Source organism: Schistocerca serialis, chromosome 2 (genome assembly GCF_023864345.2).
Source record: "Schistocerca serialis cubense isolate TAMUIC-IGC-003099 chromosome 2, iqSchSeri2.2, whole genome shotgun sequence".
Classification (NCBI taxonomy): domain Eukaryota; kingdom Metazoa; phylum Arthropoda; class Insecta; order Orthoptera; family Acrididae; genus Schistocerca; species Schistocerca serialis.
Genome location: NC_064639.1, coordinates 312415094 through 312440480, shown reverse-complemented (window position 1 = coordinate 312440480; position 25387 = coordinate 312415094). Strand labels below are relative to the sequence as shown.

The window sequence follows — 25387 nt, the reverse complement described above, 5'->3', positions numbered from 1 at the left end:
CTGACACATCATTGATAGTCCCCCCCCCCCCCCCCCCCCCGCCCCGCACACATCTCCTAACAGAGCTCAAGCCATCATAAAGGCGAAGGGTGGACATATCCCTTATTAATGTCCACTAACAGGAGGACCAGATACTTCTGATCAATACGATATTGCAGTCCCCGTGTCAATCTGATTACGATGCAAAGTTTCTTTGGTCATGCATGCATGTTGAAAGGAACAGGCACTGTGGCGACCACAACCGTCACGAAACACATCAAATGAATTGGTAATTGCGAATAAGGTCTACCATTAGCTGTAGACTGGAATGACGACAGTGAAAAATTGTGCCAGACCGGGATTTGAACCCGGATTTCTCGCTTATCGCGAGCGCTCGCTTTACCATTTGGCTATCCGTGCACGACTGACGGCCAGACCCAAACTTCCATATCTCGTCAACAATGAGTCTACGACCTGGACTCGTACATCCATTACGTATATTCCCGTACAGTCCGCAGCTCGTGGTCTCGCGGTAGCGTTCTCGCTTGCCGACCACGGAATCCCGGATTCGATTCCCGGCGGGGTCAGGGATTTTCACCTGCCTCGAGATGACTGGGTGTTGTTGTGTCGTCCTCATCATGGCACACCACCTCTGCTAGGACCTTGCCTCGTACGGCGGTGTGGATCTCCCGCATCGTCCCCTACCCTCTGTCAAGGAGTAAGGGATCTCATCATCATAACCCGTACAGGTCAGACGTTGTACTTGAAAGTCGCTTGCCCGATATCGACAGATAAATACGATACTGCAGTGCCTGTGATAGCAGGGCAAGGGATCTTCAAGTACAACGTCTGACCTGTACGGGAATATACACTACTGGCCATTAAAATTGCTACACCACGAAGATGACGTGCTACAGATGCGAAATTTAACCAACAGGAAAAAGATGCCGTGATATGCAAATGATTAGCTTTTCAGAGCATACACACAAGGCTGGCGCCGGTGGCGACACCTACAACGGCCGGCAGAGGTGGCCGAGCGGTTCTAGGCGCTACAGTCTGGAACCGCGCGACCGCTACGGTCGCAGGTTCGAATCCTGCCTCGGGCATGGATGTGTGTTCTATCCTTAGGTTAGTTAGGTTTAAGTAGTTCTAAGTTCTAGGGGACTGGTGACCCCAGAAATTAAGTCCCATAGTGCTCAGAGCCATTTGAACCATTTGTTTGACACCTACAACGTGCTGACATGAGGAAAGTTTCCAACCGATTTCTCATACACAAACAGCAATTGACCTGCGTTGACGGTGAAACGTTGTTGTGATGCCTCGTGTAAGGAGGAGAAATGTGTACCATCACGTTTCCGACTTTGATAAAGGTCGGATTGTAGCCTAAAGCGATAGTGGTTTATCGTATAGCGACATTTCTGCTCGCGTTAGTCGAAATCCAATGAGTGTTAGCAGAATATGGAATCGGTGGGTTTCCAATTACTCTTAGCAGAATATGGAATCGGTGGGTTCAGGAGGGTAATATGGAACGCCGTGATGGATCCCAACGGCCTCGTATCACTAGCAGTCGAGATGACAGGCATCTTATCCGCATGACTGTAACGGATCGTGCAGCCACGTCTCCATCCCTGAGTCAACAGATGGGGTCGTTTGCAAGACAACAACCATCTGCAGGAACAGTTCGACGACGTTTGCAGCAGCATGGACTGTCAGCTCGGAGACAATGGTTGCGGTTACCCTTGACGCTGCATCGCAGACAGGAGCGCCTGCGATGGTGTACTGAACGACGAACCTGGGTGCACGAATGGCAAAATGTCATTTTTTCGGATGAATCCAGGTTCCGTTTACATCATCATGATGGTCGCATCCGTGTTTGGCGATATCGCGCTGAACGCACATTGGAAGCGTGTATTCGTCATCGCCATACTGGCATATCACCCGGCGTGATGGTTACACGTCTCGGTCACCTCTTGTTAGCATTGACGGCACTTTGAACAGTGGACGTTACGTTTCAGATGTGTTACGACCCGTGGCTCTACCCTTCATTCGATCCCTGTGAAACCCTACATTTCAGCAGGATAATGCACGACCGCATGTTGCGGGTCCTGTACGGGCCTTTCTGGATACAGAAAATGTTCGACTGCTGCCCTGGCCAGCATATTCTCCAGATCTGTCACCAATTGAAAACGTCTGGTCAATGGTGGCCGAGCAACTGGCTCGCCACAATACGCCAGTCACTACTCTTTATGAACTGTGATATCGTGTTGAAGCTGCATGGACAGCTGTACCAGTACACGCCATCCAAGCTCTGTTTGACTCTATGCCCAGGCGTATCAAGGCCGTTATTACGGCTAGAGGTGAAAACGTAATCACATGTCAGTTCTAGTACAATATATTTGTCCAATGGCCAGTAGTGTACATAATGGATGTACGAGTTCTGATCCTAGACGCAAGGTTGACGACGTATGGAAGTTTGGTTCTGGCTGTGAGTCGTGAATGGACAGCCAAATGGTAAGGCGACCGCTCGCGATAAGCGGGAAATCCGGGTTCGAGTCCCTCTCCGGCCCAAATTTTCATTGTCGTCATTCCATTCTACAGCCGATGGTAGTCCCTATTCGCAGCTGCGAATTCATTTGGTGTACTTCTGAATAGTTGGTGTAGGTGTCTGTAGTAGTAGAGTGACAGTGTTCTAAAGAGTTCTACTGATAGTGTCGGCTACAAAGGGAGGAGGCTGAGCCTTACCCGACAGGTGACGAGCGGCGCGGGCACGCACATGCGGCCGTCGAAGAGCGTGCTGTCGGGGCAGGAGTGGCGCGCCAGCGTGTGCCCCGCGGCGCAGTGGACGTAGTCGCGGCAGCCAGAGGCGGCCAGCGCGTGCAGCCCGTCCAGGAGCCCGGCGCACTCGCCGCTGGCGCCGCCCAGAGAACCGCGCGAGGACGCCGGCGGTGCGGGGCACGTCACCTGAGGAACACCGCCTCCTTGCAGACTCGTCTCTTTCATTTAAATCATTGTAAGCTACGCAACAGGAGGAAAACCGGGTACGTGTACCTAGGAGAATTACGAGAAGTAATAATCCCGATGGATGAAAAAAAAAATTGAAAGAAGTTTATAGTTTCAGCTGAAAGGTATCGATTAATCCCTTATAAGAGGGTCACTCCAAAAGAAATGCACACTATTTTTGTAAAAATACAGTTTTCATTCTGCATGTCTGAAAGTTTTACAGCCGAGTGATTCTAGGCGCTTCAGTCTGGAACTGCGCGACCGCTTCGCAGGTTCGAATCCTGCCTCGGGCATGGATATGTATGATGTCCTTAGGTTAGTTAGGTTTAAGTAGTTCTAAGTTCTAGGGGACTGATGACCTCAGATGTTGTGTCCCATAGTGCACAGGGCCATTTTTTTCAAAGTTTTTCAGTGTGTAGATACATCCTTCCCGCTTTTTTTCAAACTTTGTTCAACCTGTTCCCGTGAGTGGCGCCGTCACAGCATTACTTCAAGGTGGCTGCTACACTTGACGTTCGTCAGAAGCTGTCATAGAATTCCTGTGCTGTGAAAACGAGGCAGTGGGAAACATCCATAAGAGGTTGAAAAAGGTGTATGGAGATGCTGCTGTCGATCGCAGTACAGTTAGTCGGTGGGCAAGCAGGTTATGTGATGAAAGCGGGTACGGCAATATTGAGGATTGTCCTCGCAGCACACACTCCAGACAATGTGCAGAGAGTTAACTAATTGGTGACTGCTGACAGACGCATCACAGTGAACGAATTGTCACGCTACGTTGGGATATTGGATGGAAGTGTCTGCAGAATACTGAAAGTATTGGCGTTAAAAAAGGTTTGTGCCAGGTGGGTTCCCAGGGTGTTGACAGTGGCTCACAAAGAAACAAGGAAAACGTTATGCAACGAACTTTTGGAACAGTACGAGGATGGTATAGACGAATTTCTTGAAAGAATTGTGACAGGTGATGAAACATGGCTCTATAATTTTTCACCAGAAACGAAGAGCAATCGATGGAGTGGCATCGTCCAAATTCACCCAAGAAAAAAAATTCAAAAGCATACCTTCTGCTGCAGAAGTTATGGTTACGGAATTTTTCGATTCCGAAGGACTCTTGCTTGTGGACATCATGCCAAATGGAACCACCATAAATTCTAATGCATATGTGACGACACTGAAGAAACTTCAAGCTCGACTGAGTCGTGTTCGACCACATCGGCAAAGCAGGATGTTTTGCTGTTGCACGACAATGCACGGCCACATGTCAGTCATAAAACCATGGAAGCGATCACAAAACTCGGCTGGACAACACTCAAACACCCGCCTTACAGTCCTGACCTGGCTCCATGTGACTATCATATCTTTGGGAAACTGAAAGACTCTCTTCGTGGAACAAGGTTTGAAGGTGATGACTCCCTTGCGCACGCTGCCAAACAGTGGCTCCAACAGGTTGGTCCAGAATTTTACCGTGCGGGTATACAGGCACTGGTTCCAAGATGGCGTAAGGCAGTTGAGAGAGATGGAAATGAAAATATTGTTCCTAAAGGATGTATCTACACACTGTAAAACTTTCAAACATGTAGAATAAAAGATGGATTTTTTTAGAAAAATAGTGTGCATTTCTTTTGGAGTGACCCTCGTATATGAAGAAACAGTAACGATCGCAAAATGTACTGAAGAGCCAACCTAATATCGTGGAGGGGCCCCGCGAGCACGCAGAAGTGCCGAAATACGACGTGGCACAGACTCGACTAATGTCTGAAACAGTGCCGGAGGGAATTGACACCATGAATCCTGCAGAGCTGTCCATAAATTCGTAAGAGTACGAGGGGTGGGGATCTCTTCTGAACAACACGTTGCAAGGCATCCCAAATATACTCAATCATTTCCATGTCTGCGGAGCTGGGTGGCCAGCAGAAGAGTGTTCCTGAAGCCACTCTGAAGCCATATTGGACGTGAGGAGTATCGCATTGTCTTGCTGGAATTGTCCAAGTCTGTCGGAATGCACAATGGACATGAATGGATGCAGGTGATCAGACTGGATGCATACGTACGTGTCACCTGTCACAGTCGTACCTAGACGTATCAGGGTCCCATATCACTCCAACTGCACACGCTCCACCCCATTCCAGAGCCTCCACCAGCTTGAACACTCCCCTGCTGTCATGCACGGTCCATGGATTCATGAGGTTGTCTCCATACCCGTACACGTCCATCCACTCGATGCAATTTGAAACGGAACTCGTCCGACCACGCAACAAGTTTCCAATCATCAACAGTCCATTGTCGGTGTTGACGGGCCCAAGCGAGGCGTAAAGCTTCGTGTCGTGCAATCATCAAGGGTACACGAGTGGGCCTTCGGCTACGAAAGCCCATATCGATGATGTTTCGTTGAATGGTTTGCAAGCTGACACTTGTTGATGGTCCAGCATTGAAATCTGCAGCAATTTGCGTAAGAGTTGCACTTCTATCACGTTGAACTATTCTCTTCAGTCGTCGTTGGTCCCGTTCTTGCAAGATCTGTTTCCGGCGGCAGTGACGTCGGAGATTTGATGTTTTACCGAATTGCTGATATTCACGGTACACTCGAGAAATAGTCGTACGGGAAAATCCCCACTTCATGGCTACCTCGGAGATGCTGTGTCTCATCGCTCGTGCGCCGACTATAACACTATGTTCAAACTCACTTAAATCTTGATAATATGCCATTGTAGCAGCAGTAACCGATCTAACAATTGCGTCAGACACTTGTATTATATAGGAGTTACGGACCGCAGCGCCGTATTCTGCCTGTTTACGCATCTCTGTATTCGAATACGCATGCTTATACCAGTTTATTTGGCGCTTCAGTGCATCATTTATTTAAAATGAGCGGTTTCGGCACATACAGTAGGCCACCTTCCGATTGATTGCACCATTTTCCGAAGCTGGCGAGGCGCTGAGCAGCTGTTATTATCTTGACAACACGCGGTTGCTCAGCGCGTCGCCAGCTCCAGAAAATGGTGCAGTCGATATGAAGATACCCTACTGTATGTGTCAAACCGGTCATTTTAAGTAAATGTTATTTTGCGATCGTGACTGTTTCTTCAAACATATTTATCACAAATAAGATCGCTGACACACCCAACCACGTTGGTTAAAATCGTCAGTCAATCCGCCGCTCACGTAATGGTGTGGTTTTGCTTTACCGAGATCGACAGAATATCTTTTCTCTGCCTGGATTTCCTCATATTTACCAAGTCAGGGAGAAAGATCTTACTGGGAACTTTTCCGATGTTCTCCGTCAATCCTATGTGGCAAGAATTCCGTACTGCGCAGCAATACTGCAGAAGAGGACGGAAAAGTGTAGTGTAAGCAGTCTCGTTAATAGACCTACTGCATTTTCTAAGTGTTCTACCAATAAAACGGACTTTAGGTCGCCTTTCTCACCACTTTATCGATGTGATCGTTTCAATTTAAGTTGTTCTTGATTGTAATCCTTAGTTATTTAGTTGAATTGAGAGCCTCTAGATTTGTATGATTTGTCATGTAACCGAAATTTAACGGATTCCTTTTAGTCATCATCTGGACAATATCACACTTAATGTAGGGTCACACTTAGTATAGGGTCCGTTGCCACTTTTCGCAACATACCGATATCTTAGCACCCCTACCTACGACATTCCTGCGGTTTGAGGAAGAGGCCATCCTTTTACATACGTTTCAGATTAAAAATAGCACACCTTACACTGTCCCGTTAGTGCGAACTGAATCAGTACCCAAAGGTCCGCAACAAATGATGAGCAGCCGACAAGTACTGTTTTTTATCACTTAGAAAAAGTATAGCACGTAGCGTGATCTTCAGTTTGTGGCACTATCACCGTAGCAACGTTTAGGGGTTCCAGAACTCGAATTGGTGCTAAAGTGTCCCATACACACAATGCACAAGCGTCAAATGGTAGAAGTCCTTTCAGCGACCAGGCAACAGCACAGATGTAGAGGGTGACAATCATTGAATTATATGAATAGACGTAAACTGGTTACAAACTAGTACACGCACTTTCTTCAAAATGTCACTACAGATATTGGGATTTAGGTTATACCTTGCTCGATATGCCTGCCATCATTGGCTATGATGTGGCGCAGACGAATAGCGAAATTCTGCATGACCCGCTGAAGTGTCGGAACCTCGATGCTGTAGATAGCCTCCTGAATGGGTGTTTTGTCTTTAATATAGTCCCACAAAAACAAGTATGTGTTCAGATCCGGAGAATATGGCGGCCAATTGAGGCTCATGCCAGTGGCCTCTGGGTGCCTCAGAGCCAGAATGCGGTCCCCAAAGTGCTCCTCCAGGACATGACTCTCCTGCTTCGATGGAGTCGAGCTCTTTTTGCATGAACCCCATCTTGCCGAAATCAGGGTCACTTTGGATAATGGGGATGAATCATCTTCCAAAACACGTACCGTTCAGTAGTCACCGTGCCGTCACGGAATATCGCACCGCTTATTCCGTGACTGGAAACTCCACACCACACAGTCCCCCATTGACGGTGAAGAGACTTCTCGAGCGCGAAATGCGGATTCTCAAACCCCCAAATGCACCAGTTTTGTTTATTGACGAACCCATCCAAATGAAAGTGGGCTTCGTCGCAAAACCAAACCATATTCACATCAAAGTCCTGTTCGTCAATTCCGTGGAGAATAGTGTTGGCGTCTCAAAAAATTGGTAGTTACCCACTTAGTAGTTGTAAGGTAGATTATTTCGGTACTTAAATGGAAACCATGTTTCAATAGTACATGCCAAATAAATCTTTTTATGTTGTTAATGTGTGTATGGATGAAGCTTTTTGATCCACCGATCTGAAATTACATTCCCGTATGATGAAATTCATGAATTTATTCATGCTTCCATAATGTTAGACAGAAACTGAAAGTTAAAAGTCTGAGATAGAAAAAAAAGTCAATGAATGGAAAAAACCCTGTTGAATATCAACAAAAACGCCGCATTAAAACCCCTCGAAGTGGAGAAACAGGGAATCAACTTTTTAAAAGTCTTATTTAACTTTGATGCGACGTATAGCTCTTTGCTTATAAAACTTCACATCTGTTCACGTCAGTGGACCGATAATCTACGTAGTTTAGTCCCATAAGACCTTACCACATATCACGTAAGTAGTTTTCTTGCATTAATTTCATGATTTGTATTTTTTAGTGTCGATTGGAATAACGTAGAAGAAAATGCTTTTTGAAAGCTACATTTTTCTGTGTTGATTAGGTAAAATGTACCCCATACGACTAGATGAATGTGGGAAAGATCTCAAAATCATCCTCAGATCCCTAGTAGAATCAACCTTTAACAGCCTGGGACTGCATCAAGGCAATCCTCGTCTCTGCAGTTTCAAACATTCTTGTACAGCCATGCTAAGAGGAAAGCAGAATTCGAAGCTCTGTGGCTGCATATGGCACTCTCTTGCACCCACAGGATATGGCAAGGTCCCAGTCCTGGCGAGCACATTACTTCCACTTTGACATATCGCACTTTTCTCTTCTAGCGCAGAAAAAGGTTGTACCTGTTTTCGACTGATGTGTTTGGTATTAAGTAAGATACAGGGCGAGTCAGCTGCCCCTACTCATGGGTTTTACGCATCTCGCAGCACCTTTAAGTATCATGCACAAGATTTTCAGATTCTCTCGTTCACTACATGCAAACTATTAGTCCTACAGAAAAACTGAGTAGGATCTTTTCGTAGGAAATTTAATGCAGTTAAATTTTGTGCTGGGATATGTTTTCGTTAGAGGCCGTAGTTTTCTATTTATTCAGGCCAAACGTACAAAAATTATTTTCAAACGCGTTTTTCTTTAATAATTCGAAGACCATGGCTTCCAACGAATATGTATCCCAGCACAAAATTTAGCTACATTAATTTTCTGCAAAAACTGTAATGTTAACAGTTCGTGCGTAGTGAGCGAGAGAATACGAAAATCTCGGACTTGGTTTTTAAAGGAGTTGCAGGTTGCATAAAACTATCAACAGGGGCAGCTGAATCACTCCGTATAAAGACCTGCAATATAGCATGACTTTTTTCTTCTGAATTTTACTGAAATAGCTCAGTCGTGTAAAACTGAATTCAGAATCACTAAATTTCATGGGTTTTCTTTTCCCACAGATAAATGGTGAGCTACTTTTCTGATTCCATGGCACATTAGAGGGAGGGGCCGTCCTTATGGAAACTAGGTGAAATGTTGCTTTTTGAATAATTAATAAAAATATGCCCCAATCGTTTAATTAATGCTAAAAGACATCAAGAATAAAGTTTCTCTGTGTAAATAAATCTGTACAGAAAGGAGAAAAGGTCATAAATTAATATAAAAAATATTTTTATACTATTCATGTAAAGAATGTCGCAGAGAAATGTTTATATAGCGAAAATTGACAAAAGACGTTCTGTAAAACGAGTTGAAGGCAGTCGCCGTATTTTGTTTTGACTGTATAAAAACATGAGCTGTGACCCTTCTCTCTCTCTCTTGTTTGTTTTGGATTACTGTCTTTTAAAATGTAAGTGTCGCTCTCGTAGATGTAACTTTTGGTTAATAAGTACGTTAATTTAATGATAACAGCTGTGTTTGAATAAAAGAACGTACTTTCCTGTTCCATTAGTGCCACATCTCAATTTACTATGTTGCATTTTAGAACTTTTTCAGGGTGCAGCGAATGAGAGTTGCCGACGAATTGTTTGATGGGCACAGGCGAACGCTACTAGTGTTCAATCGGCATTTACTTTATGAAACTTTTATTTCAGTGTCCTGAGATCTCGTTTACCGATCTTTTCTATCGGTATACGGGCAATGTAATTACGCAAACTGCGTAATTTTGAGGTCGGTCACTGGCCTCTAAATAACACCGTCGGTCAACGATCTCGTCGGGCTGACGGGAATCTGATGCTGGATGGCGGAATGCAAATTCATCATTAAGCAAGTAAAAATTTTCTATGCAACATTTTACCGTTTCAGAAGCTTTACCACCAGCAGAAGTGATTGAGAATTTTATAATTTTTTAAATGTCAATAATTTTATAAAGGGTGTAAATTTTAAGTTGACAAACCACAATAACTCGAGAAATAAGCTTCACACGCAAAAATGTGTAGAATCCAAAGTTGATTATTTTCGAGGTGGACATTTGGTGCTGCTAAAATTAGTCCGCCACCCTAGCCGGGGGCTGGGGTGGCGGGCTAATTTTAGCACCAGGAGATGTCCCCCTAAAAAATAATCAACTATGGATTCTACACATTTTTTCGTGTGAAGCTTGTTTCTCGAGTTATTCTGGTTCGTCAACTTAAAATTTACACCATGTTTATGGATGGATCACCGGAACGTATAGTGCTGTCATGTTTACGTGTTGCGAGTCGGAGATATAACCCATGTGCAAGAGCGAGAGACAGTCTCCTTTCTGCAGCTGTGGGCTGAACGAGGAAGCGACAGAAAAAGACTGAAGATATAATTTCGGCACAGTTCTGCAAAGGTTGGTATCCATCCTGGCTGCAGATCAGCGCCGAAACCACAGCCGCACCAAGGACTCGGCGTGATTTTGCGTGAACAGAATCACAACTAACAAAACTCTAGCCATACAGGTGACTAAAGCTGCAATCTTTTCCGTCTCTGTAGGTAATGTCAAATGTGCTGTTTAGTGGAGTCACGGAGAATGAACGCTAGAATTTCGAGACAGTTCTGTTTTCTGGTCTTATGTAAAGCACACAAGCGGCAAGACGCAGTCAATACCTTCGCTGCGCAGTGCCGATGGTACTGTTACCGACGACTATGCCGCTAAAGCGGAGTTATTGAACACAGTTTTCCGAAATTCCTTCACCAGGGAAGACGAATGGAATATTCCAGAATTTGAAACACGAACAGCTGCTAGCATGTTTCTTAGAAGTAGATACCTTAGGGGTTTCGAAGCAACTCAAATCGCTTCATACGGGCAAGTCTTCAGGTCCAGATCATATACCGATTAGGTTCCTTTCAGATTACGCTGATACAATAGCTCCCTACTTAGAAATCATATACAACCGCTCGCTCACCGATAGATCTGTACCTACAGATTGGAAAATTGCGCAAGTCGCACCAGTGTTTAAGAAGGGTAGTAGGAGTAACCCATCGAACTACAGACCTATATCATTGACGTCGGTTTGCAGTAGGGTTTTGGAGCATATACTGTATTCAAACATTATGAATCATCTCGAACGGAACGATCTATTGATACGTAACCAGCATGGTTTTAGAAAACATCGTTCTTGTGCAACGCAGCTAGCTCTTTATTCGCACGAAGTAATGGCCGCTATCGACAGGGGATCTCAAGTTGATTCTGCATTTCTAGATTTCCGGAAAGCTTTTGACACCGTTCCTCCCAAGCGCCTTCTAATCAAGCTGCGGGCCTATGGGGTATCGTCTCAGTTGTGCGACTGGATTCGTGATTTCCTGACAGGAAGGTCGCAGTTCGTAGTAATAGACGGCAAATCATCGAGTAAAACTGAAGTGATATCAGTTGTTCCCCAGGGAAGCGTCCTGGGACCTCTGCTGTTCCTGATCTATATAAATGACCTGGGTGACAATCTGAGCAGTTCTCTTAGGTTGTTCGCAGATGATGCTGTAATTTACCGTCTAGTAAGGTCATCCGAAGACCAGTATCAGTTGCAAAGCGATTTAGAAAAGATTGCTGTATGGTGTGGCAGGTGGCAGTTGACGCTAAATAACGAAAAGTGTGAGGTGATCCACATGAGTTCCAAAAGAAATCCGTTGGAATTCGATTACTCGATAAATAGTACAATTCTCAAGGCTGTCAATTAAACTAAGTACCTGGGTGTTAAAATTACGAAAAACTTCAGTTGGAAAGACCACATAGATAATATTGTGGGGAAGGCGAGCCAAAGGTTGCGTTTCATTGGCAGGACACTTAGAAGATGCAACAAGTCCACTAAAGAGACAGCTTACACTACACTCGTTCGTCCTCTGTTAGAATATTGCTGCGCGGTGTGGGATCCTTACCAGGTGGGATTGACGGAGGACATCGAAAGGGCGCAAAAGAGGGAAGTTCGTTTTGTATTATCACGTAATAGGGGAGAGTATGTGGCAGATATGATACACGAGTTGGGATGGAAGTCATTAAAGCAAAGACGTTTTTCGTCGCGGCGAGATCTATTTACGAAATTTAAGTCACCGACTTTCTGTTCCGAATGCGAAATTCTTTCGTTGAGCCCAACCTACATAGGTAGGAATGATCATCAAAATAAAATAAGAGAAATCAGACCTCGAACAGAAAGGTTTAGGTGTTCGTTTTTCCCGCGCGCTGTTCGGGAGTGGAATGGTAGAGAGATAGTATGATTGTGGTTCGATGAACACTCCGCCAAGCACTTAAATGTGAAGCAGGGTAATCACGTAGATGTCGATGTAGTGTAATAAGTCTTCATCCAGAGTCTGGGAGAGGGCAAATGTCTCTTCTTGCTCTCTCCTCCCCCCACCCCCTTCCACTGCTTTCCGTCACTTTGCGGATGCCCGTGGTGCACCCGCAACTATCCGTCGCACGAGGCCAAGGCACGTTGTGTACGAGGTGGAAAGTCTGCTCAGGACCATTGACACGTGTCGATCACTGTCTCCCCTCAGCAGTCAGCGGGCAGTGGTCGGTGGGCTCACCTGCTGCGCGGGCCGGCAGCGCCCGGCGTGGAACAGCTGTCCCGGCGGGCAGGGCGCCACCTGCCGCAGCGCGCCGCCCTCGCAGCGGAACCAGCGCGCGCAGCCGTGCGCCGTGTCTGCGTAGCGGCCATTCACGCGGCCCACGCACACCGGCTCGGGGCAGCCGGACTCCGCAGACTCACCCGCTGGCACGCACACCTGCCACACACGGCCAAACAAACACTCACAGATGTAACAATAAAAGATACGTGACAAAAACTGATTACCGGTTTCGGCTTTGTGACCATAATTGCCAGCCGCTGTAGTCGAGCGGTTCTAGGCGCTTCAGTCTGGAACCGTGCAACCGCTACGGTCGCAGGTTCGAATCCTGCCTCGGTCATGGATGTGTGTGATGTTCTTAGGTCAGTTAGGTTTAAGCAGTTCTAAGTTCTATGGGACTGATGATCTCCGATGTTAAGTCCCATAGTGCTCAGAGCCATTTGAACCATTTAACACTAAGTACGTCTAAAAGTTTAGTATCGACACGTAGGCACGTAGTCAGTACCAAGGTACTTACTACAGGCCTACGTATTGCTGATAAACTTCTAGAACTGGCGACATTTGCGAAGCCGAAACCGTTAATGGTTTTAATAAAATACAAAGACACTGATTTTTGTAATGTAATCTGACACAAAGGTCACCGATTTCCTCGGGAGATACAGCGACCTCATTTGGGGAATAACAGGTACCGTTGATGTAACTGCAAGCTTGAGGGTCGTTTAATAAGTAATGCCCCACTTTTTTTTAATATACGAGGGTGATTAGGTAATAGGGTCGGAAGTTCCATGCGGCTTTTCGCGAATGATGCTGTAGTATACAGAGAAGTTGCAGCATTAGAAAATTGCAGCGAAATGCAGGAAGATCTGCTGCGGATAGGCATTTGGTGCAGGGAGTGGCAACTGACCCTTCACATAGACAAATGTAATGTATTGCGAATACATAGAAAGAAGGATCCTTTATTGTATGATTATATGATAGCGGAAGAAACACTGGTGGCAGCTACTTCTGTAAAATATCTGGGAGTATGCGTGCGGAACGATTTGAAGTGGAATGATCATATAAAATTAATTGTTGGTAAGGTGGGTACTAGGTTGAGATTCATTGGGAGAGTCCTTAGAAAATGTAGTCCATCAACAAAGGAGGTGGCTTACAAAACACTCGTCCAACCTATACTTGAGTATTGCTCATCAGTGTGGGATCCGTACCAGGTCGGATTGACAGAGGAGATAGAGAAGACCCAAAGAAGAGCGGCGCGTTTCGTCACAGGGTTATTTGGTAAGCGTGATAGCGTTACGGAGATGTTCAGCAAACTCAAGTGGCAGACTCTGCAAGAGAGGCGCTCTGAATCACGGTGTAGCTTGTTGCCCAGGTTTCGAGAGGGTGCGTTTATGGATGAGGTATCGAATATATTGCTTCCCTCTACTTATACCTCCCGAGGAGATCACGAATGTAAAATTAGAGAGGTTCGAGCGCGCACGGAAGCTTTCCGGCAGTCGTTCTTCCCGCGAACCATACGCGACTGGAACAGGAAAGGGAGGTAATGACAGTGGTACGTAAAGTGCCCTCCGCCACACACCGTTGGATGGCTTGCGGAGTATAAATGTAGATGTAGACGTAGATGTAAATGAAAACCTTAAATGTGTAATAACAAATCGAAATTTCGCGCCGTTATCCTGTAAGTTGTTAAGCGTGCTACAGACAGCGTGCAGAATGGCCTGTGGGTGGCAGCATAGTGCAGATGCACGCATACCGTCGCAGTATCAGTAAAAAGATGGCCGCCCCACTTGCGACGTGCACCAGGGAAGAACAGCGTTCTGTTATTCGGTTTTTCCGTAGTGAAGATGTGAAACCTATTGAAATTCATCGACGAATGAAGGTTCAGTACGGTGATCCATGTTTGTCACAGCAGCAAGTCTACGAATGGAGTAGGAAGTTCGCAAATGGTGTGACTTCAGTGGAAGATGCTCCTCGTCCAGGTCAGGCACAACGAGTTGTGACTCCACAGAACGTTGCAGCAGTTGAAGCCGTAGTGAAGGAAAACCGCCGAGTGACACTGAATGACATTGCAGCATGTTTACAGATTAGTCATGGGTCAGCACACCGCATTGTGCATGATGTTCTCCAGTTTCACAAAGTGTCTGGAAGATGGGTGTCACGGCAGCTGACTCCTGAAATGAGAGAACTACGTGTTGAAGCTTGTGAAGAACTTCTTCGGCGCTTTGAACGAGAAGGTGACGGCTTTCTTTTAAGAATCGTTACTGGGAACGAAACCTGGATTCATTCCACCAACCGGAAACGAAGAGAGCGAGCAAGGAACAGCGCCATTTCTCATCACCAAAACTAAAAAAGTTTCGCACAGAACCATCAGCAGGGAAGGTTATGATGACTCTTTTGGGACGAAAAAGGCGGCATTTTGGAGCATTACATGCCTAGAGGGACCACTGTCACCAGTGCATCATTCAAAGATCTCCTAAAAAATCATCTGCGGCCTGCAATCAAATCAATGCGACGTGGATTGCTGTCAGCAGGTGTCCTTTTGCCACATGACGGTGCAAGGCCCCACACTGCCCGTTGCAACTATCACAGACCTGCATTTTGAGTGTCTTCCTCATCCACCATACTCACCAGATCTCTCCCCAAGTGATTTACATACGTTTGGACCACTCAAAGACGCAGTGGGAGGAAAGAAGTTCCGTTCTGATGAAGAGGTACGCCACGCGGTGCATGAATGGCTGCGCGGACTACCAAAAGAATTTTTTTCTAAAGGAATTTATGCACTTTGTAAGCGCTGGAGGACTTGCATTGAGAATAGGGGAGATTATGTTGAAAAATAATACACCTTTGTACCACTTCTGTACAATAAATAATATTAAAAAAAAATTTAAGGTTTTCATTTGACTCACCCTCGTACACAGACAAACGTCCTTGTTGGTGCTTCACGTTTGATGTTTGTTCTTTGCACCGCGAAGTTTCGAATCGTTCTGGCAGATGGCAGAGCCGTAGTACAGCGTCAAAATGGCGCCTACATACAACTCACGTTACAAGCAACGTGCTGTTATTGAATTTTTATGTGCAGAAAAAGTAACCGTGATGAACATCCATAAACGTTTGTGTGTAGTGTATGACGATGCTCCAGTTGATAGGAGTACAGTTGGGCTATGGGTAAAGGAAGTTACAGCCTCATGAAATGCAGAAACAGAACTCGGGACATTCACTCGGGACATTCCACTGCTCCAGACACGCTGAATCGTGCGAATGCCATTATTCGTGCTGACCGGCGCATCACAATTCGACAATTGGCTCTACAGTTGTCAGTCAGCATTGGAAGTGCGTGTGCAATGCTCGAGACTCTCGGATATTCAAAGAGGTGCTCGCGATGGTTTCCACGAATGCTCACAGCGGACCACAAGGTTCAATGAAAGGCCATTTAATCTGAATTGTTGGACAGTTTTGAGGCGGACGGAGAGGCCTTTCTGCCATGGATCGTTACGGGGGACAAAAGCTGGATGCACCACTTTGCGACGGAAACAAAAATGACAGTCCGTGGAGTGGCATCATCCTCATTCATCACAAAAGAAGAAATTCAAGACAACTCCCTCTGCCGGAAAAGTCATCGTGACAGTCTTCTGGTATTGTGATGGCATCATTCTTGTGGATGTGATGCCAAGAGTGTCAACCATCAATTCAGAGACATACGTGAAGACTCTAAATAAATTCAAGAACCGTTTCCGACGTATTCGATCGGACAAGAATCCAGTAGAAATCTTGATCCAACACGGTAATGCACGCCCACACAGAAGTCTGAGAACCCAGGAACACATCGCCAAATTGCGTTGGACATCACTGCTTCATGCACCCTACAGTGCAGACCTGGCACTCTCGGACTTCCATCTCTTTGGGCTGCTTAAAGAGTCTCTACGGGAAACACACTTTGAAGATAACGAGAGTGTCAGTCATGCAGTGAAAACATGGCTACGCCTACACGACAAGTGCTCTTACCAGCAGGGAATACATGCTCTTCCACAACGTTGGCGTACGGCCATATAGCGTGATGGAGACTATGTAGAAAAATAGAACACGGATTCACGTATATTGCCACCAAATTCTGACTCTTAAGGGGGATAGGACGTCAAACGGGCCGACTTGGACCAGGAGAGGCACCACAGGACATTTTAATTTCCACTGTCTATACTTTTACAAGTAAATTCATTAAACTTTGTCAGCATGACCAGGAAGGATTCAGGATTCACACTCGTAGTAGCGAAGTTCAAAAACATTACAAAATAATTTTTTTACATGTGAAATTTCATCATTTTTTCACTTACTATTGGCTGCATTTGTTGCTATAGGTACACTTTTCTTCATAAGTTAGAGAGACTGTTCGATGAATTTTACACAGCATAAAAACCACACTTACAGGTGGCTGAAACTCTAGAATCTATTTAATTTATGAAAAAATGAATGAGCTGTTACGTTTTAAACTTTATGTTTTAAAAAAATCAAATTTTGTAGTTAATTATCTGAATTTTTACCACAGTTTTTGATGCTGTGGCTAAGTCATGTCTCCGCAATATCTTTTCTTTCAGATGTGCTAGTTCTGTAAGGTTCGCAGGAGAGCTTCTGTAAAGTTTGGAAGGTAGGAGACGAGGTACTGAAGAAGTAAAGCGGTGAGAACGGGGCATGAGTCGTACTTGGGTAGCTCAGATGGTAGAGCACTTGCCCGTGAAAGGCAAAGGTCCCGAGTACGAGTCTCGGTCCGGCATACAGTTTTAATCTGCCAGGAAGTTTCAGGGCGAATACAGTTCGGACAGCTTGGTGGAAGTTTCCGACAATGACTGATACTATCTCATTTCATGACACAGCCGCTTGTGTGGCTCTCAGAGCCATGAAGATTAGGTATGGATGCGCATAGGCCACAAAGTAGCATTGTGCATGTGCTCGGTGTTCTTTTCTAGGCCTCGCGCTGTGTTGTGACACAGCTAACCACCATGTTTCCTTGGTCGCTTGGAATGAGGAAGCCCCCGTTTGGTCGCACAAGGAAGTGCTCGCCTGCTGAAAGGCGTACGTCGTGGATGGCGAGTGGTGGGGAACGAGTGCCGTTAACTTGAGATCAGAAACGGAGCGAGTACGAGTCGAATGTTGTGGGTTGCATACTTCACAAATCAAGGTGCCTCTCTTACGTCAGTGCTGTAGGGCTCGCTTCGTTCCCGCTGTAGTTCCGCAAGTATGACGAGTTCGAGAACTGGCGCTGCGGTCGCTTCATAACCATCGACTCGTTCTCTCTTAAGCCTAGTTTACACGACGACATTAGGTTGCGCCACTCGTTGCGTGGAATGAGCTGCACGCAAGTGGTTTTATATATGACTGTAGACACGGTGACACCAGTATACACTTAAGTTTCGTCGTTTTGTGGGTCCCTGAGTCGTGTCTGAAATGAAAGTTTGGCAGCGGCACGTCGCACGAGTTGTGATGGAGTTAAAGCTTGTTGCGTGGAATCGATGCATAAGAAAAAAATAAGAAACGTGTTTCGATTCGTGACTGGATGGAGAAAAGACGTCAGCTCGGTTGCTCAGCACCCATGTTGAAATTTATAACGGAAGACCCAAGAAGTTATTTTAATTATCTTGGAATGTCACCAGAACTGTTCACGTTTCTTCTAAATAAGTTAGTTACGCGATAAGGAGTAAAGGTACTGTAACACATGAAGCATTGTTACCAGAACTGAAATTACATATCATATTGCGTGCATTACAATCGAGAACATTCGGCATGCTGCAAGATGCGGTTTTAGTTGATGATGAAGGTTTTTCATTAACACCAAAATTATTAACATTAACAGCAATAATTATTCAAAGCAGGCCTCACTAAGAAACTACTCTCTTGAAGGTAGATCTGAACAGTGGCAATATTTCAAAATTCTAACGTATGTGAATGGGGAGCACTGCTGCGATGTTTTAAATAGATGAATATTGCATAAAGAATGCAGGTTCTTGAATTTCTATAGCCTTCCCTCCTATCAACAATATTCCTTAACAAAGAGTTAGCCAACTTGAACGATGGGATTTTAGTCTTGTAGACGAGAGCATTGCCACAGCTAGAATTACACTTGCTTGTGTTTTTCTTAAGTGTCGCCAAAGTTGGAACACGTCGAAAGTGTTCAGTTTCACCAAAGAGTTGCGCAAAGCTTCACTGAAGAGTGCAGGAGTGTAAGGCTAGTCGTGACTTACTTTTAGTACAGAAGATGAGTACGCGATCTTGCTACTGTAAAGTAGCACTGACAAGGCGAAATGAATAATTGTCGAGATCAGATGGCCTTTCACAAAGCTGTGTTTTGTGAGACGAAAATTAATTGATGCAAAGTACACAATTGGAAATGTGTTTCATTAGATGATATAGATGATATATGGAATAAGTTTCACGTTATAGTTCACGCTTCAGATGAAAAACATACAAATTTCGTCCAATGCAAACAAAAGTCACTGCTATGACCCTGCGACAAGAAAGTGCGCTATTTCTGAATTCATTTGGTCCTGACAAGTAGCGTTTATGGGCTAACAGCGAGTTGTGTAGCTCATCATTCATTTCTGTAATTTATTTTAATAATTAATCATTTGAGCATCGTCCTCATGTCATGTTTTCTGATACTGTCGTTACACACTCGGTAACGCCCCGAAAGTGTCACTGTTAGACGTTCTCTGAATAGATATTACATATTTAAATAAATTAAGAGCAGCCTTCGAAACATTTTTATCCATATAAATGTATGTATAAATAGAACAATATTCACTGCTAACTGATGAGTCGTTATATTGGTGGGTGATTCAGCTCCCCTCCCTATGAGTTTTATGCTATCCGCAATGCCTTCAAAAAACCCAACACAAGATTTTAATATTCTGTCGCTTGCTACACACAAACTGAAAGGGCAATTCGGAAAGTAAGAAACGATAGGTTGCGAAATGGAAACCACAGTGAAAATAAAAACTGTTCTATTTGCAACAGTTAGCTACAACTTTCAGCTACTTATCTCCACATTCGCCGATCCGAGTTAGACGTTTGTCGTAGCGTTGTACCAACTTTCCAATACCCTCGTTATAGAAGGCAGCTGCCAGTGCTTTCCGACAATTCTCTACGCTGGCCTACAGCTCGTTGTGTGTGCCAAAATGTTGTCTTCATAGCCAGCGGTTCGTATGAGCAGAGATGAAACTCAGAGGGAGACAATTACGGGATGTATTGTGGGTAATCAAACATTTCCAACTGAAAACGATGGAGGAGCATCTTCATTTTCCCTGCAGAATGCGGCTGAGAATTATCTTGAAGAAGAAAGCGTACGAGGGTTATGTAATGTTGGCTGCATAGCTTCAGGCGAAATTTCTCACCTGGCCCTCGTGCTTGGTTGGAGACACTATTGTTCTAGGTATCTTTATGTGCCCCCTGTGTGCTCAGAACTAAAGAGAACGACGTAACGCGATCGACGGGCATACTAGAGACACTGTCCAACAGACCTGTGCAAAACTTCATCGTATTTTCACTGTGGTTTCCATTTCGCGACCGCTCGTTCCTTACTTTCCGAATAACCCTCGTATTAGTGTCACAGGATAAATGAACAAGACCTTTTTGTAGAAAATTTAATGAAGTTAAATTCTGCACTGGGATACATTTTCACTAGAGGCGTCATTTTCAAATCACTCAAGAAAAATGTACAAAAGTGATCTTGCAACGCGTTTTTCTTGAATAACTCGAAAACGGTGGCCTCCAGCGAAAACGTATCCCAGCACAAAATTTAACTACATTAAAGATCCTGTTCCTTTTTTCTTGGGATTAACAAGTTGCTCCTGGTGACTGACAAGGGAACCTCCCCATCGCACCCCCTCAGATTTAGTTATAATTTGGCACAGTGGATAGGCCTTGAAAAACTGAACACAGATCGATAGAGAAAACAGGAAGAAGTTGTGTGGAACTATGAAAAAATAAGCAAAATATACAAACTGAGTAGTCCATGCCAAGATAGGCAACAGTAAGGCAACTGTGAACAGAGGAACGACGTGGTCCCGTGGTTTGCGTGAGCAGCTGCGGAGCGAGAGGTCCTTGGTTCAAGCCTTCCCTCGAGTGAAAATTTTAATTTTTTATTTCCGGTTTACATGACAAACGCTTATGTTTTCATCGCTTTTTTTGGAGTGACTATCACATCCACAAGAAAACCTCAATCGGGCAAGGTAGAAGAATCTTTTTACCTATTCGCGAAGTGTATAAGTTAGGTGGGTCGACAACATATTCCTGTCATGTGACGCACATGCCGTCGCCAGTGTCGTATAGAATATATCAGACGTGTTCTCCTGTGGAGGAATCGGTTGACCTATGACCTTGCGATCAAATGTTTTCGATTCCCCTTGGAGAGGCACGTCCTTTCGTCTACTAATCGCACAGTACTGCGGTGCGGCCGCAAAACACAGACACTAAACTTATTACAGTGAACAGAGACGTCAATGAACGAACGGACAGATCATAACTTTGCGAAAATAAAGAAAGTAAAATTTTCATACGAGGGAAGACTTGAACCCAGGACCTTCCCTTCCGCAGCTGCTCACGCTACCCACGGGACCACGGCGCTCCTGAGTTCTCAATTTCCTTGATGTTGCATATCTTGAGAATGGGCTATTCAGTTTGTATATTTTGCTTATTTTTTCATAGTTCCACACAACTTCTTCCTGTTTTCTCGATTGATCTGTGTTCAGTTTTTCAAGGCCTATCCACTGTGCCATCTTATAACTAAATGTGAGGGGGTCGCGATGGGGAGGTTCCCTTGTGAGAGAATATTTAACTCTCTTGTGTGGTTTTTGAAGGCGCTGAGGGTTGCATATAACCCATAGGTAGGCGCGGCTGAACCACTTGCTTCTGCTTAGGCAGGTCAGACATTTTGTGATATTTCTACTTGCACTCCAGAATGGCTGTAAAGCCGAAAACATGACTGTGAAATAAATGAGTAGTAATTTTTCAGTTTAAAGGCGGAAATTTCTTTCAAAACTGATGCTTATGTAGCGGGAATGCCGCCAGTCTGCTGTTGTACTTGTGAACACCTGTACTCGCTATGCTTTCTGGGCGAGTCGAGTGCGCATATAGGCGACAACAGACTCACGGTACGAGGGGCACTCTACGGACACACGGGAACGGCACGCTGGTAGATAACGTCACAGGTCTCGCTGGCGTGTTTAATGAAGGGTAAGGTGCTCATTTCTGACCTTTATCATTCGCTCGGCTGTGCCGCACAGATGTAGTGGTCTAGTAGGTACTACACTACTGGGCATTAAAATTGCTACACCACGAAGATGACGTGCTACAGACGCGAAATTTAACCGACAGGAAGAAGATACTGTGATATGCAAATGATCAGCTTTTCAGAGCATTCGCACAAGGTTGGCGCCGGTGGCGATACCTACAACGTGCTGACATGAAGAAAGGTTCCAACCGATTTATCACACACAAACCGCAGTTGACCGGCGTTGCCTGGTGAAACGTTGTTGTGATGCCTCATGTAAGGAGGAGAAATGCGTACCATCACGTTTCCGACTTTGATAAAGGTCTGATTGTAGCCTATCGCGATTGCGGTTTATCGTATAGCGACATTGCTGCTCGCGTTGGTCGCGATCCAATGACTGTTAGCAGAAAATGGAATCGGTGGGTTCAGGACGGTAATACGGAACGCCGTGCTGGATCCCAACGGCCTCGTATCACTAGTAGTCGAGATGACAGGCACCTTATCCGCATGGCTGTAACGGATCGTGCAGCCACGACTCGATCTCTGAGGCAATAGAAGGGAAAGTTTGCGAGACAACAACCATATGCAGGAACAGTTCGACAGCGTTTCCAGTAGCTCGGAGACTGTGGCTGCGGTTACTCTTGACGCTGCATCACAGAAAGGAGCGCCTAGGATGGTGTACTCGACGACGAACCTGGGTGCACGAATGGCAAAACGTCATTTTTTCGGATGAATCCAAGTTCTGTTTCCAGCATCATGTTGATCGCATCCGTGTTTGGCGACATCGCGGTGAACGCACATTAGAAGTGTGTATTCGTCATCGCCATGCTGGCGTATTACCCGACGCGATGGTATGGGGTGCCATTGGTTACACGTCTTGGTCACCTCTTGTTCGCATTGACGGCACTTTGAACAGTGGACGTTACATTTCAGATGTGTTACGACCCGTGGCTCTACCCTTCATTCGGTCCCTGCAAAACCCTACATTTCAGCAGGATAATGCACGACCGCATGTTGCAGGTCCTGTATGGGCCTTTCTGGATACAGAAAATGTTCGACTGCTGCCCTGGCCAGCACATTCTCCAGATCTCTCACCAACTGAAAACGTCTGGTCAATGTTGGTCGAGCAACTGGCTCGTCACAATACGCCAGTCACTACTCTTGATGAACTGTGGTATCGTGTTGAAGCTGCATGGGTAGCGTACCTGTACACGCCATCCAAGCTATGCTTGCCTCAATGCCCAGGCGTATCAAGGCCGTTATTACGGCCAGAGATGGTTGTTCTGGGTACTGATTTCTCAGGATCTAAGCTCCCAAATTGCGTGAAAATGTAATTAGATGTCAGATCTAGTGTAATATATTCGTCTAATGAATACCCGTTTATCATCTGCATGTCTTCTTGGTGTATCAATTTTAATGGGCAGTCCGAAGGATGAGGAAAGTCGGTGACCCATTGGATGTATGCTTGCCGTGGGAGTACTGATGCCGTGTCGTACCTGCGTGGCCCAGTGGAAGATGAAGCCGGCGGGGCAGCGGAAGTCTGCGCGCAGGCCGGCGCGGCAGCGGTGGTAGTCCCGGCAGGCGGTGCCGGGCGTCACGAAGAACATGTCGGCGCTGCTGGCGGGCAGGCAGGTGGCCGCGGCGCACGTCACCTCCACGGCGGGCGCGCACCGCTGCAGCCGCGCGCTGAACGCCAGCCGGCCCGACGCCTCGGGCGGGCAGCGCAGGCGCGCCGACACGCTGCCGTTCTCGCACCTGCCGTCAAAACTTTACAGCTGCGACTGGCGGCGTGGCGAAACTTCTGAGTCTCGTGATTCGTTTGGAGGTGTGCAGATATATCTATAGGGAGCTTATATAAATACACTCTAACATAAAAAAGGTGCACCTCGAAAGAAATATCTGAATAGGACAGAAGTCGATGGAAATGATGTAAATCTGGAATGAGATTTTCACTCTGCAGCGGAGTGTGCGCTGATATAAACCTTCCTGGCAGATTAAAACTGCGTGCCGGACAGAGAGTCTCGGTCCGGCACACAGTTTTAATCTGCCAGGAAGTTTCATATCAGCGCACACTCCGCTGCAGAGTAAAAATTTCATTCTGGAAACATCCCCCAGGCTATATCCTTTTTTCCAGGAGTGCTAGTTCTGCAAGGTTCGCAGAAGAGCTTCTGTGAAGTCTGCCAGGTAGGAGACGAGGTACTGGCAGAACTGAAGCTGTGAGGACGGGTCGTGAGTCGTGCTTGGGTAGCTCAGTTGGTAGAGCACTTGCCTGCAAAAGGCAAAGTTCCCGAGTTCGAGTCTCGGTCCGGCACACAGTTTTAATCTGCCAGGAAGTTTCATATCAGCGCACACTCCGCTGCAGAGTGAAAATCTCATTCTGGAAACATCCCCCAGGCTGTGGCTAAGCCATGTCTCCACAGTATCCTTTCTTTCAGGAGTGCTAGTTCTGCAAGGATCGCAGGAGAGCTTCTGTAAAGTTTGGAAGGTAGGAGACGAGATACTGGCAGAAGTAAAGCTGTGAGTACCGGGCGTGAGTCGTCCCTCGGTAGCTCAGATGGTACAGCACTTGCCCGCGAAAGGCAAAGGTCCCGAGTTCGAATCTCGGTCCGGCACACAGTTTTAATCTGCCAGGAAGTTTCATGATGTAAGTCTGCAGACAAACAAATGATTACAGATTCAGAAAAATTGGTTGGTTTGTTCAAGAGAAAGAGCTTCAGAAACTGAGCAAGTAAATAGCACAGTGGTCCACCTCTTGCCATAATGTAAGCAGTTGCTCAGTTTCGCGTTGATTAATAGCTTTGTTGGACGTCGTCCCTAAGGATATTGCATCAAATTCCGTACAATTGACACGTTAGATCCTTAAAATCCCTAGCTGGTTGGAGGGCCCTGCTCAAATGGTTCAAATGGCTCTGAGCACTATGGGACATAACATCTGAGGTCATCTGTCCCTAGAACTTAGAGCTAGTTAAACCTAACTAACCTAAGGACATCACACACATCCATGCCCAAGGCAGGATTCGAACCTGCGACCGTAGCGGTCGCGCGGTTCCAGACTTGAAGCGCCTAAAACCGCTCGGCTACTCCGACCGCGGCCCTGCTCATAATGCTCCAAATGTTCTCAGTGCGGAACAGATCCGGCGACCTTGCTGGCCAAGGTAGGGTTTGCCAAGCACTCAGACAAGCAGTAGAAACTCTCGCCATGAGTGGTTGAGCATTGTTGTTGATGTTGTTGTTGTGGTCTTCAGTCGAGAGACTGGTTTGATTAAGCTCTCCATGCTACTCTATCCCGCGCAAGCTTCCTCATGTCCCAGTACCTACGGCAACCCACATCCTCCTGAATCTGCTTAGTGTATTCATCTCTTGGTCTCCCTCTACGATTTTTACCCTCCACGCTGCCCTCCAATACTAAACTGTTGATCCCTTGATGCCTCAGAACCTGTCCTACCAACTGATACCTTC

General features: G+C 45.8%; 1 protein-coding gene across 1 annotated transcript in view; it reads right to left on the bottom strand.

Moving 5' to 3' along the window:
• The window catches only part of LOC126455937 (uncharacterized), a 249628-nt gene that overhangs the window by 16034 nt on the left and 208207 nt on the right, over positions 1-25387 (bottom strand). Inside the window, exons 5-7 of the mRNA XM_050091695.1 lie at positions 23425-23683; positions 12637-12834; positions 2722-2940 (exon numbers count right to left, since the gene is read on the bottom strand). Of these exons, the coding sequence (XP_049947652.1) occupies positions 2722-2940; positions 12637-12834; positions 23425-23683 (676 nt within the window). The remainder of the gene's footprint in view (positions 1-2721; positions 2941-12636; positions 12835-23424; positions 23684-25387) is intronic.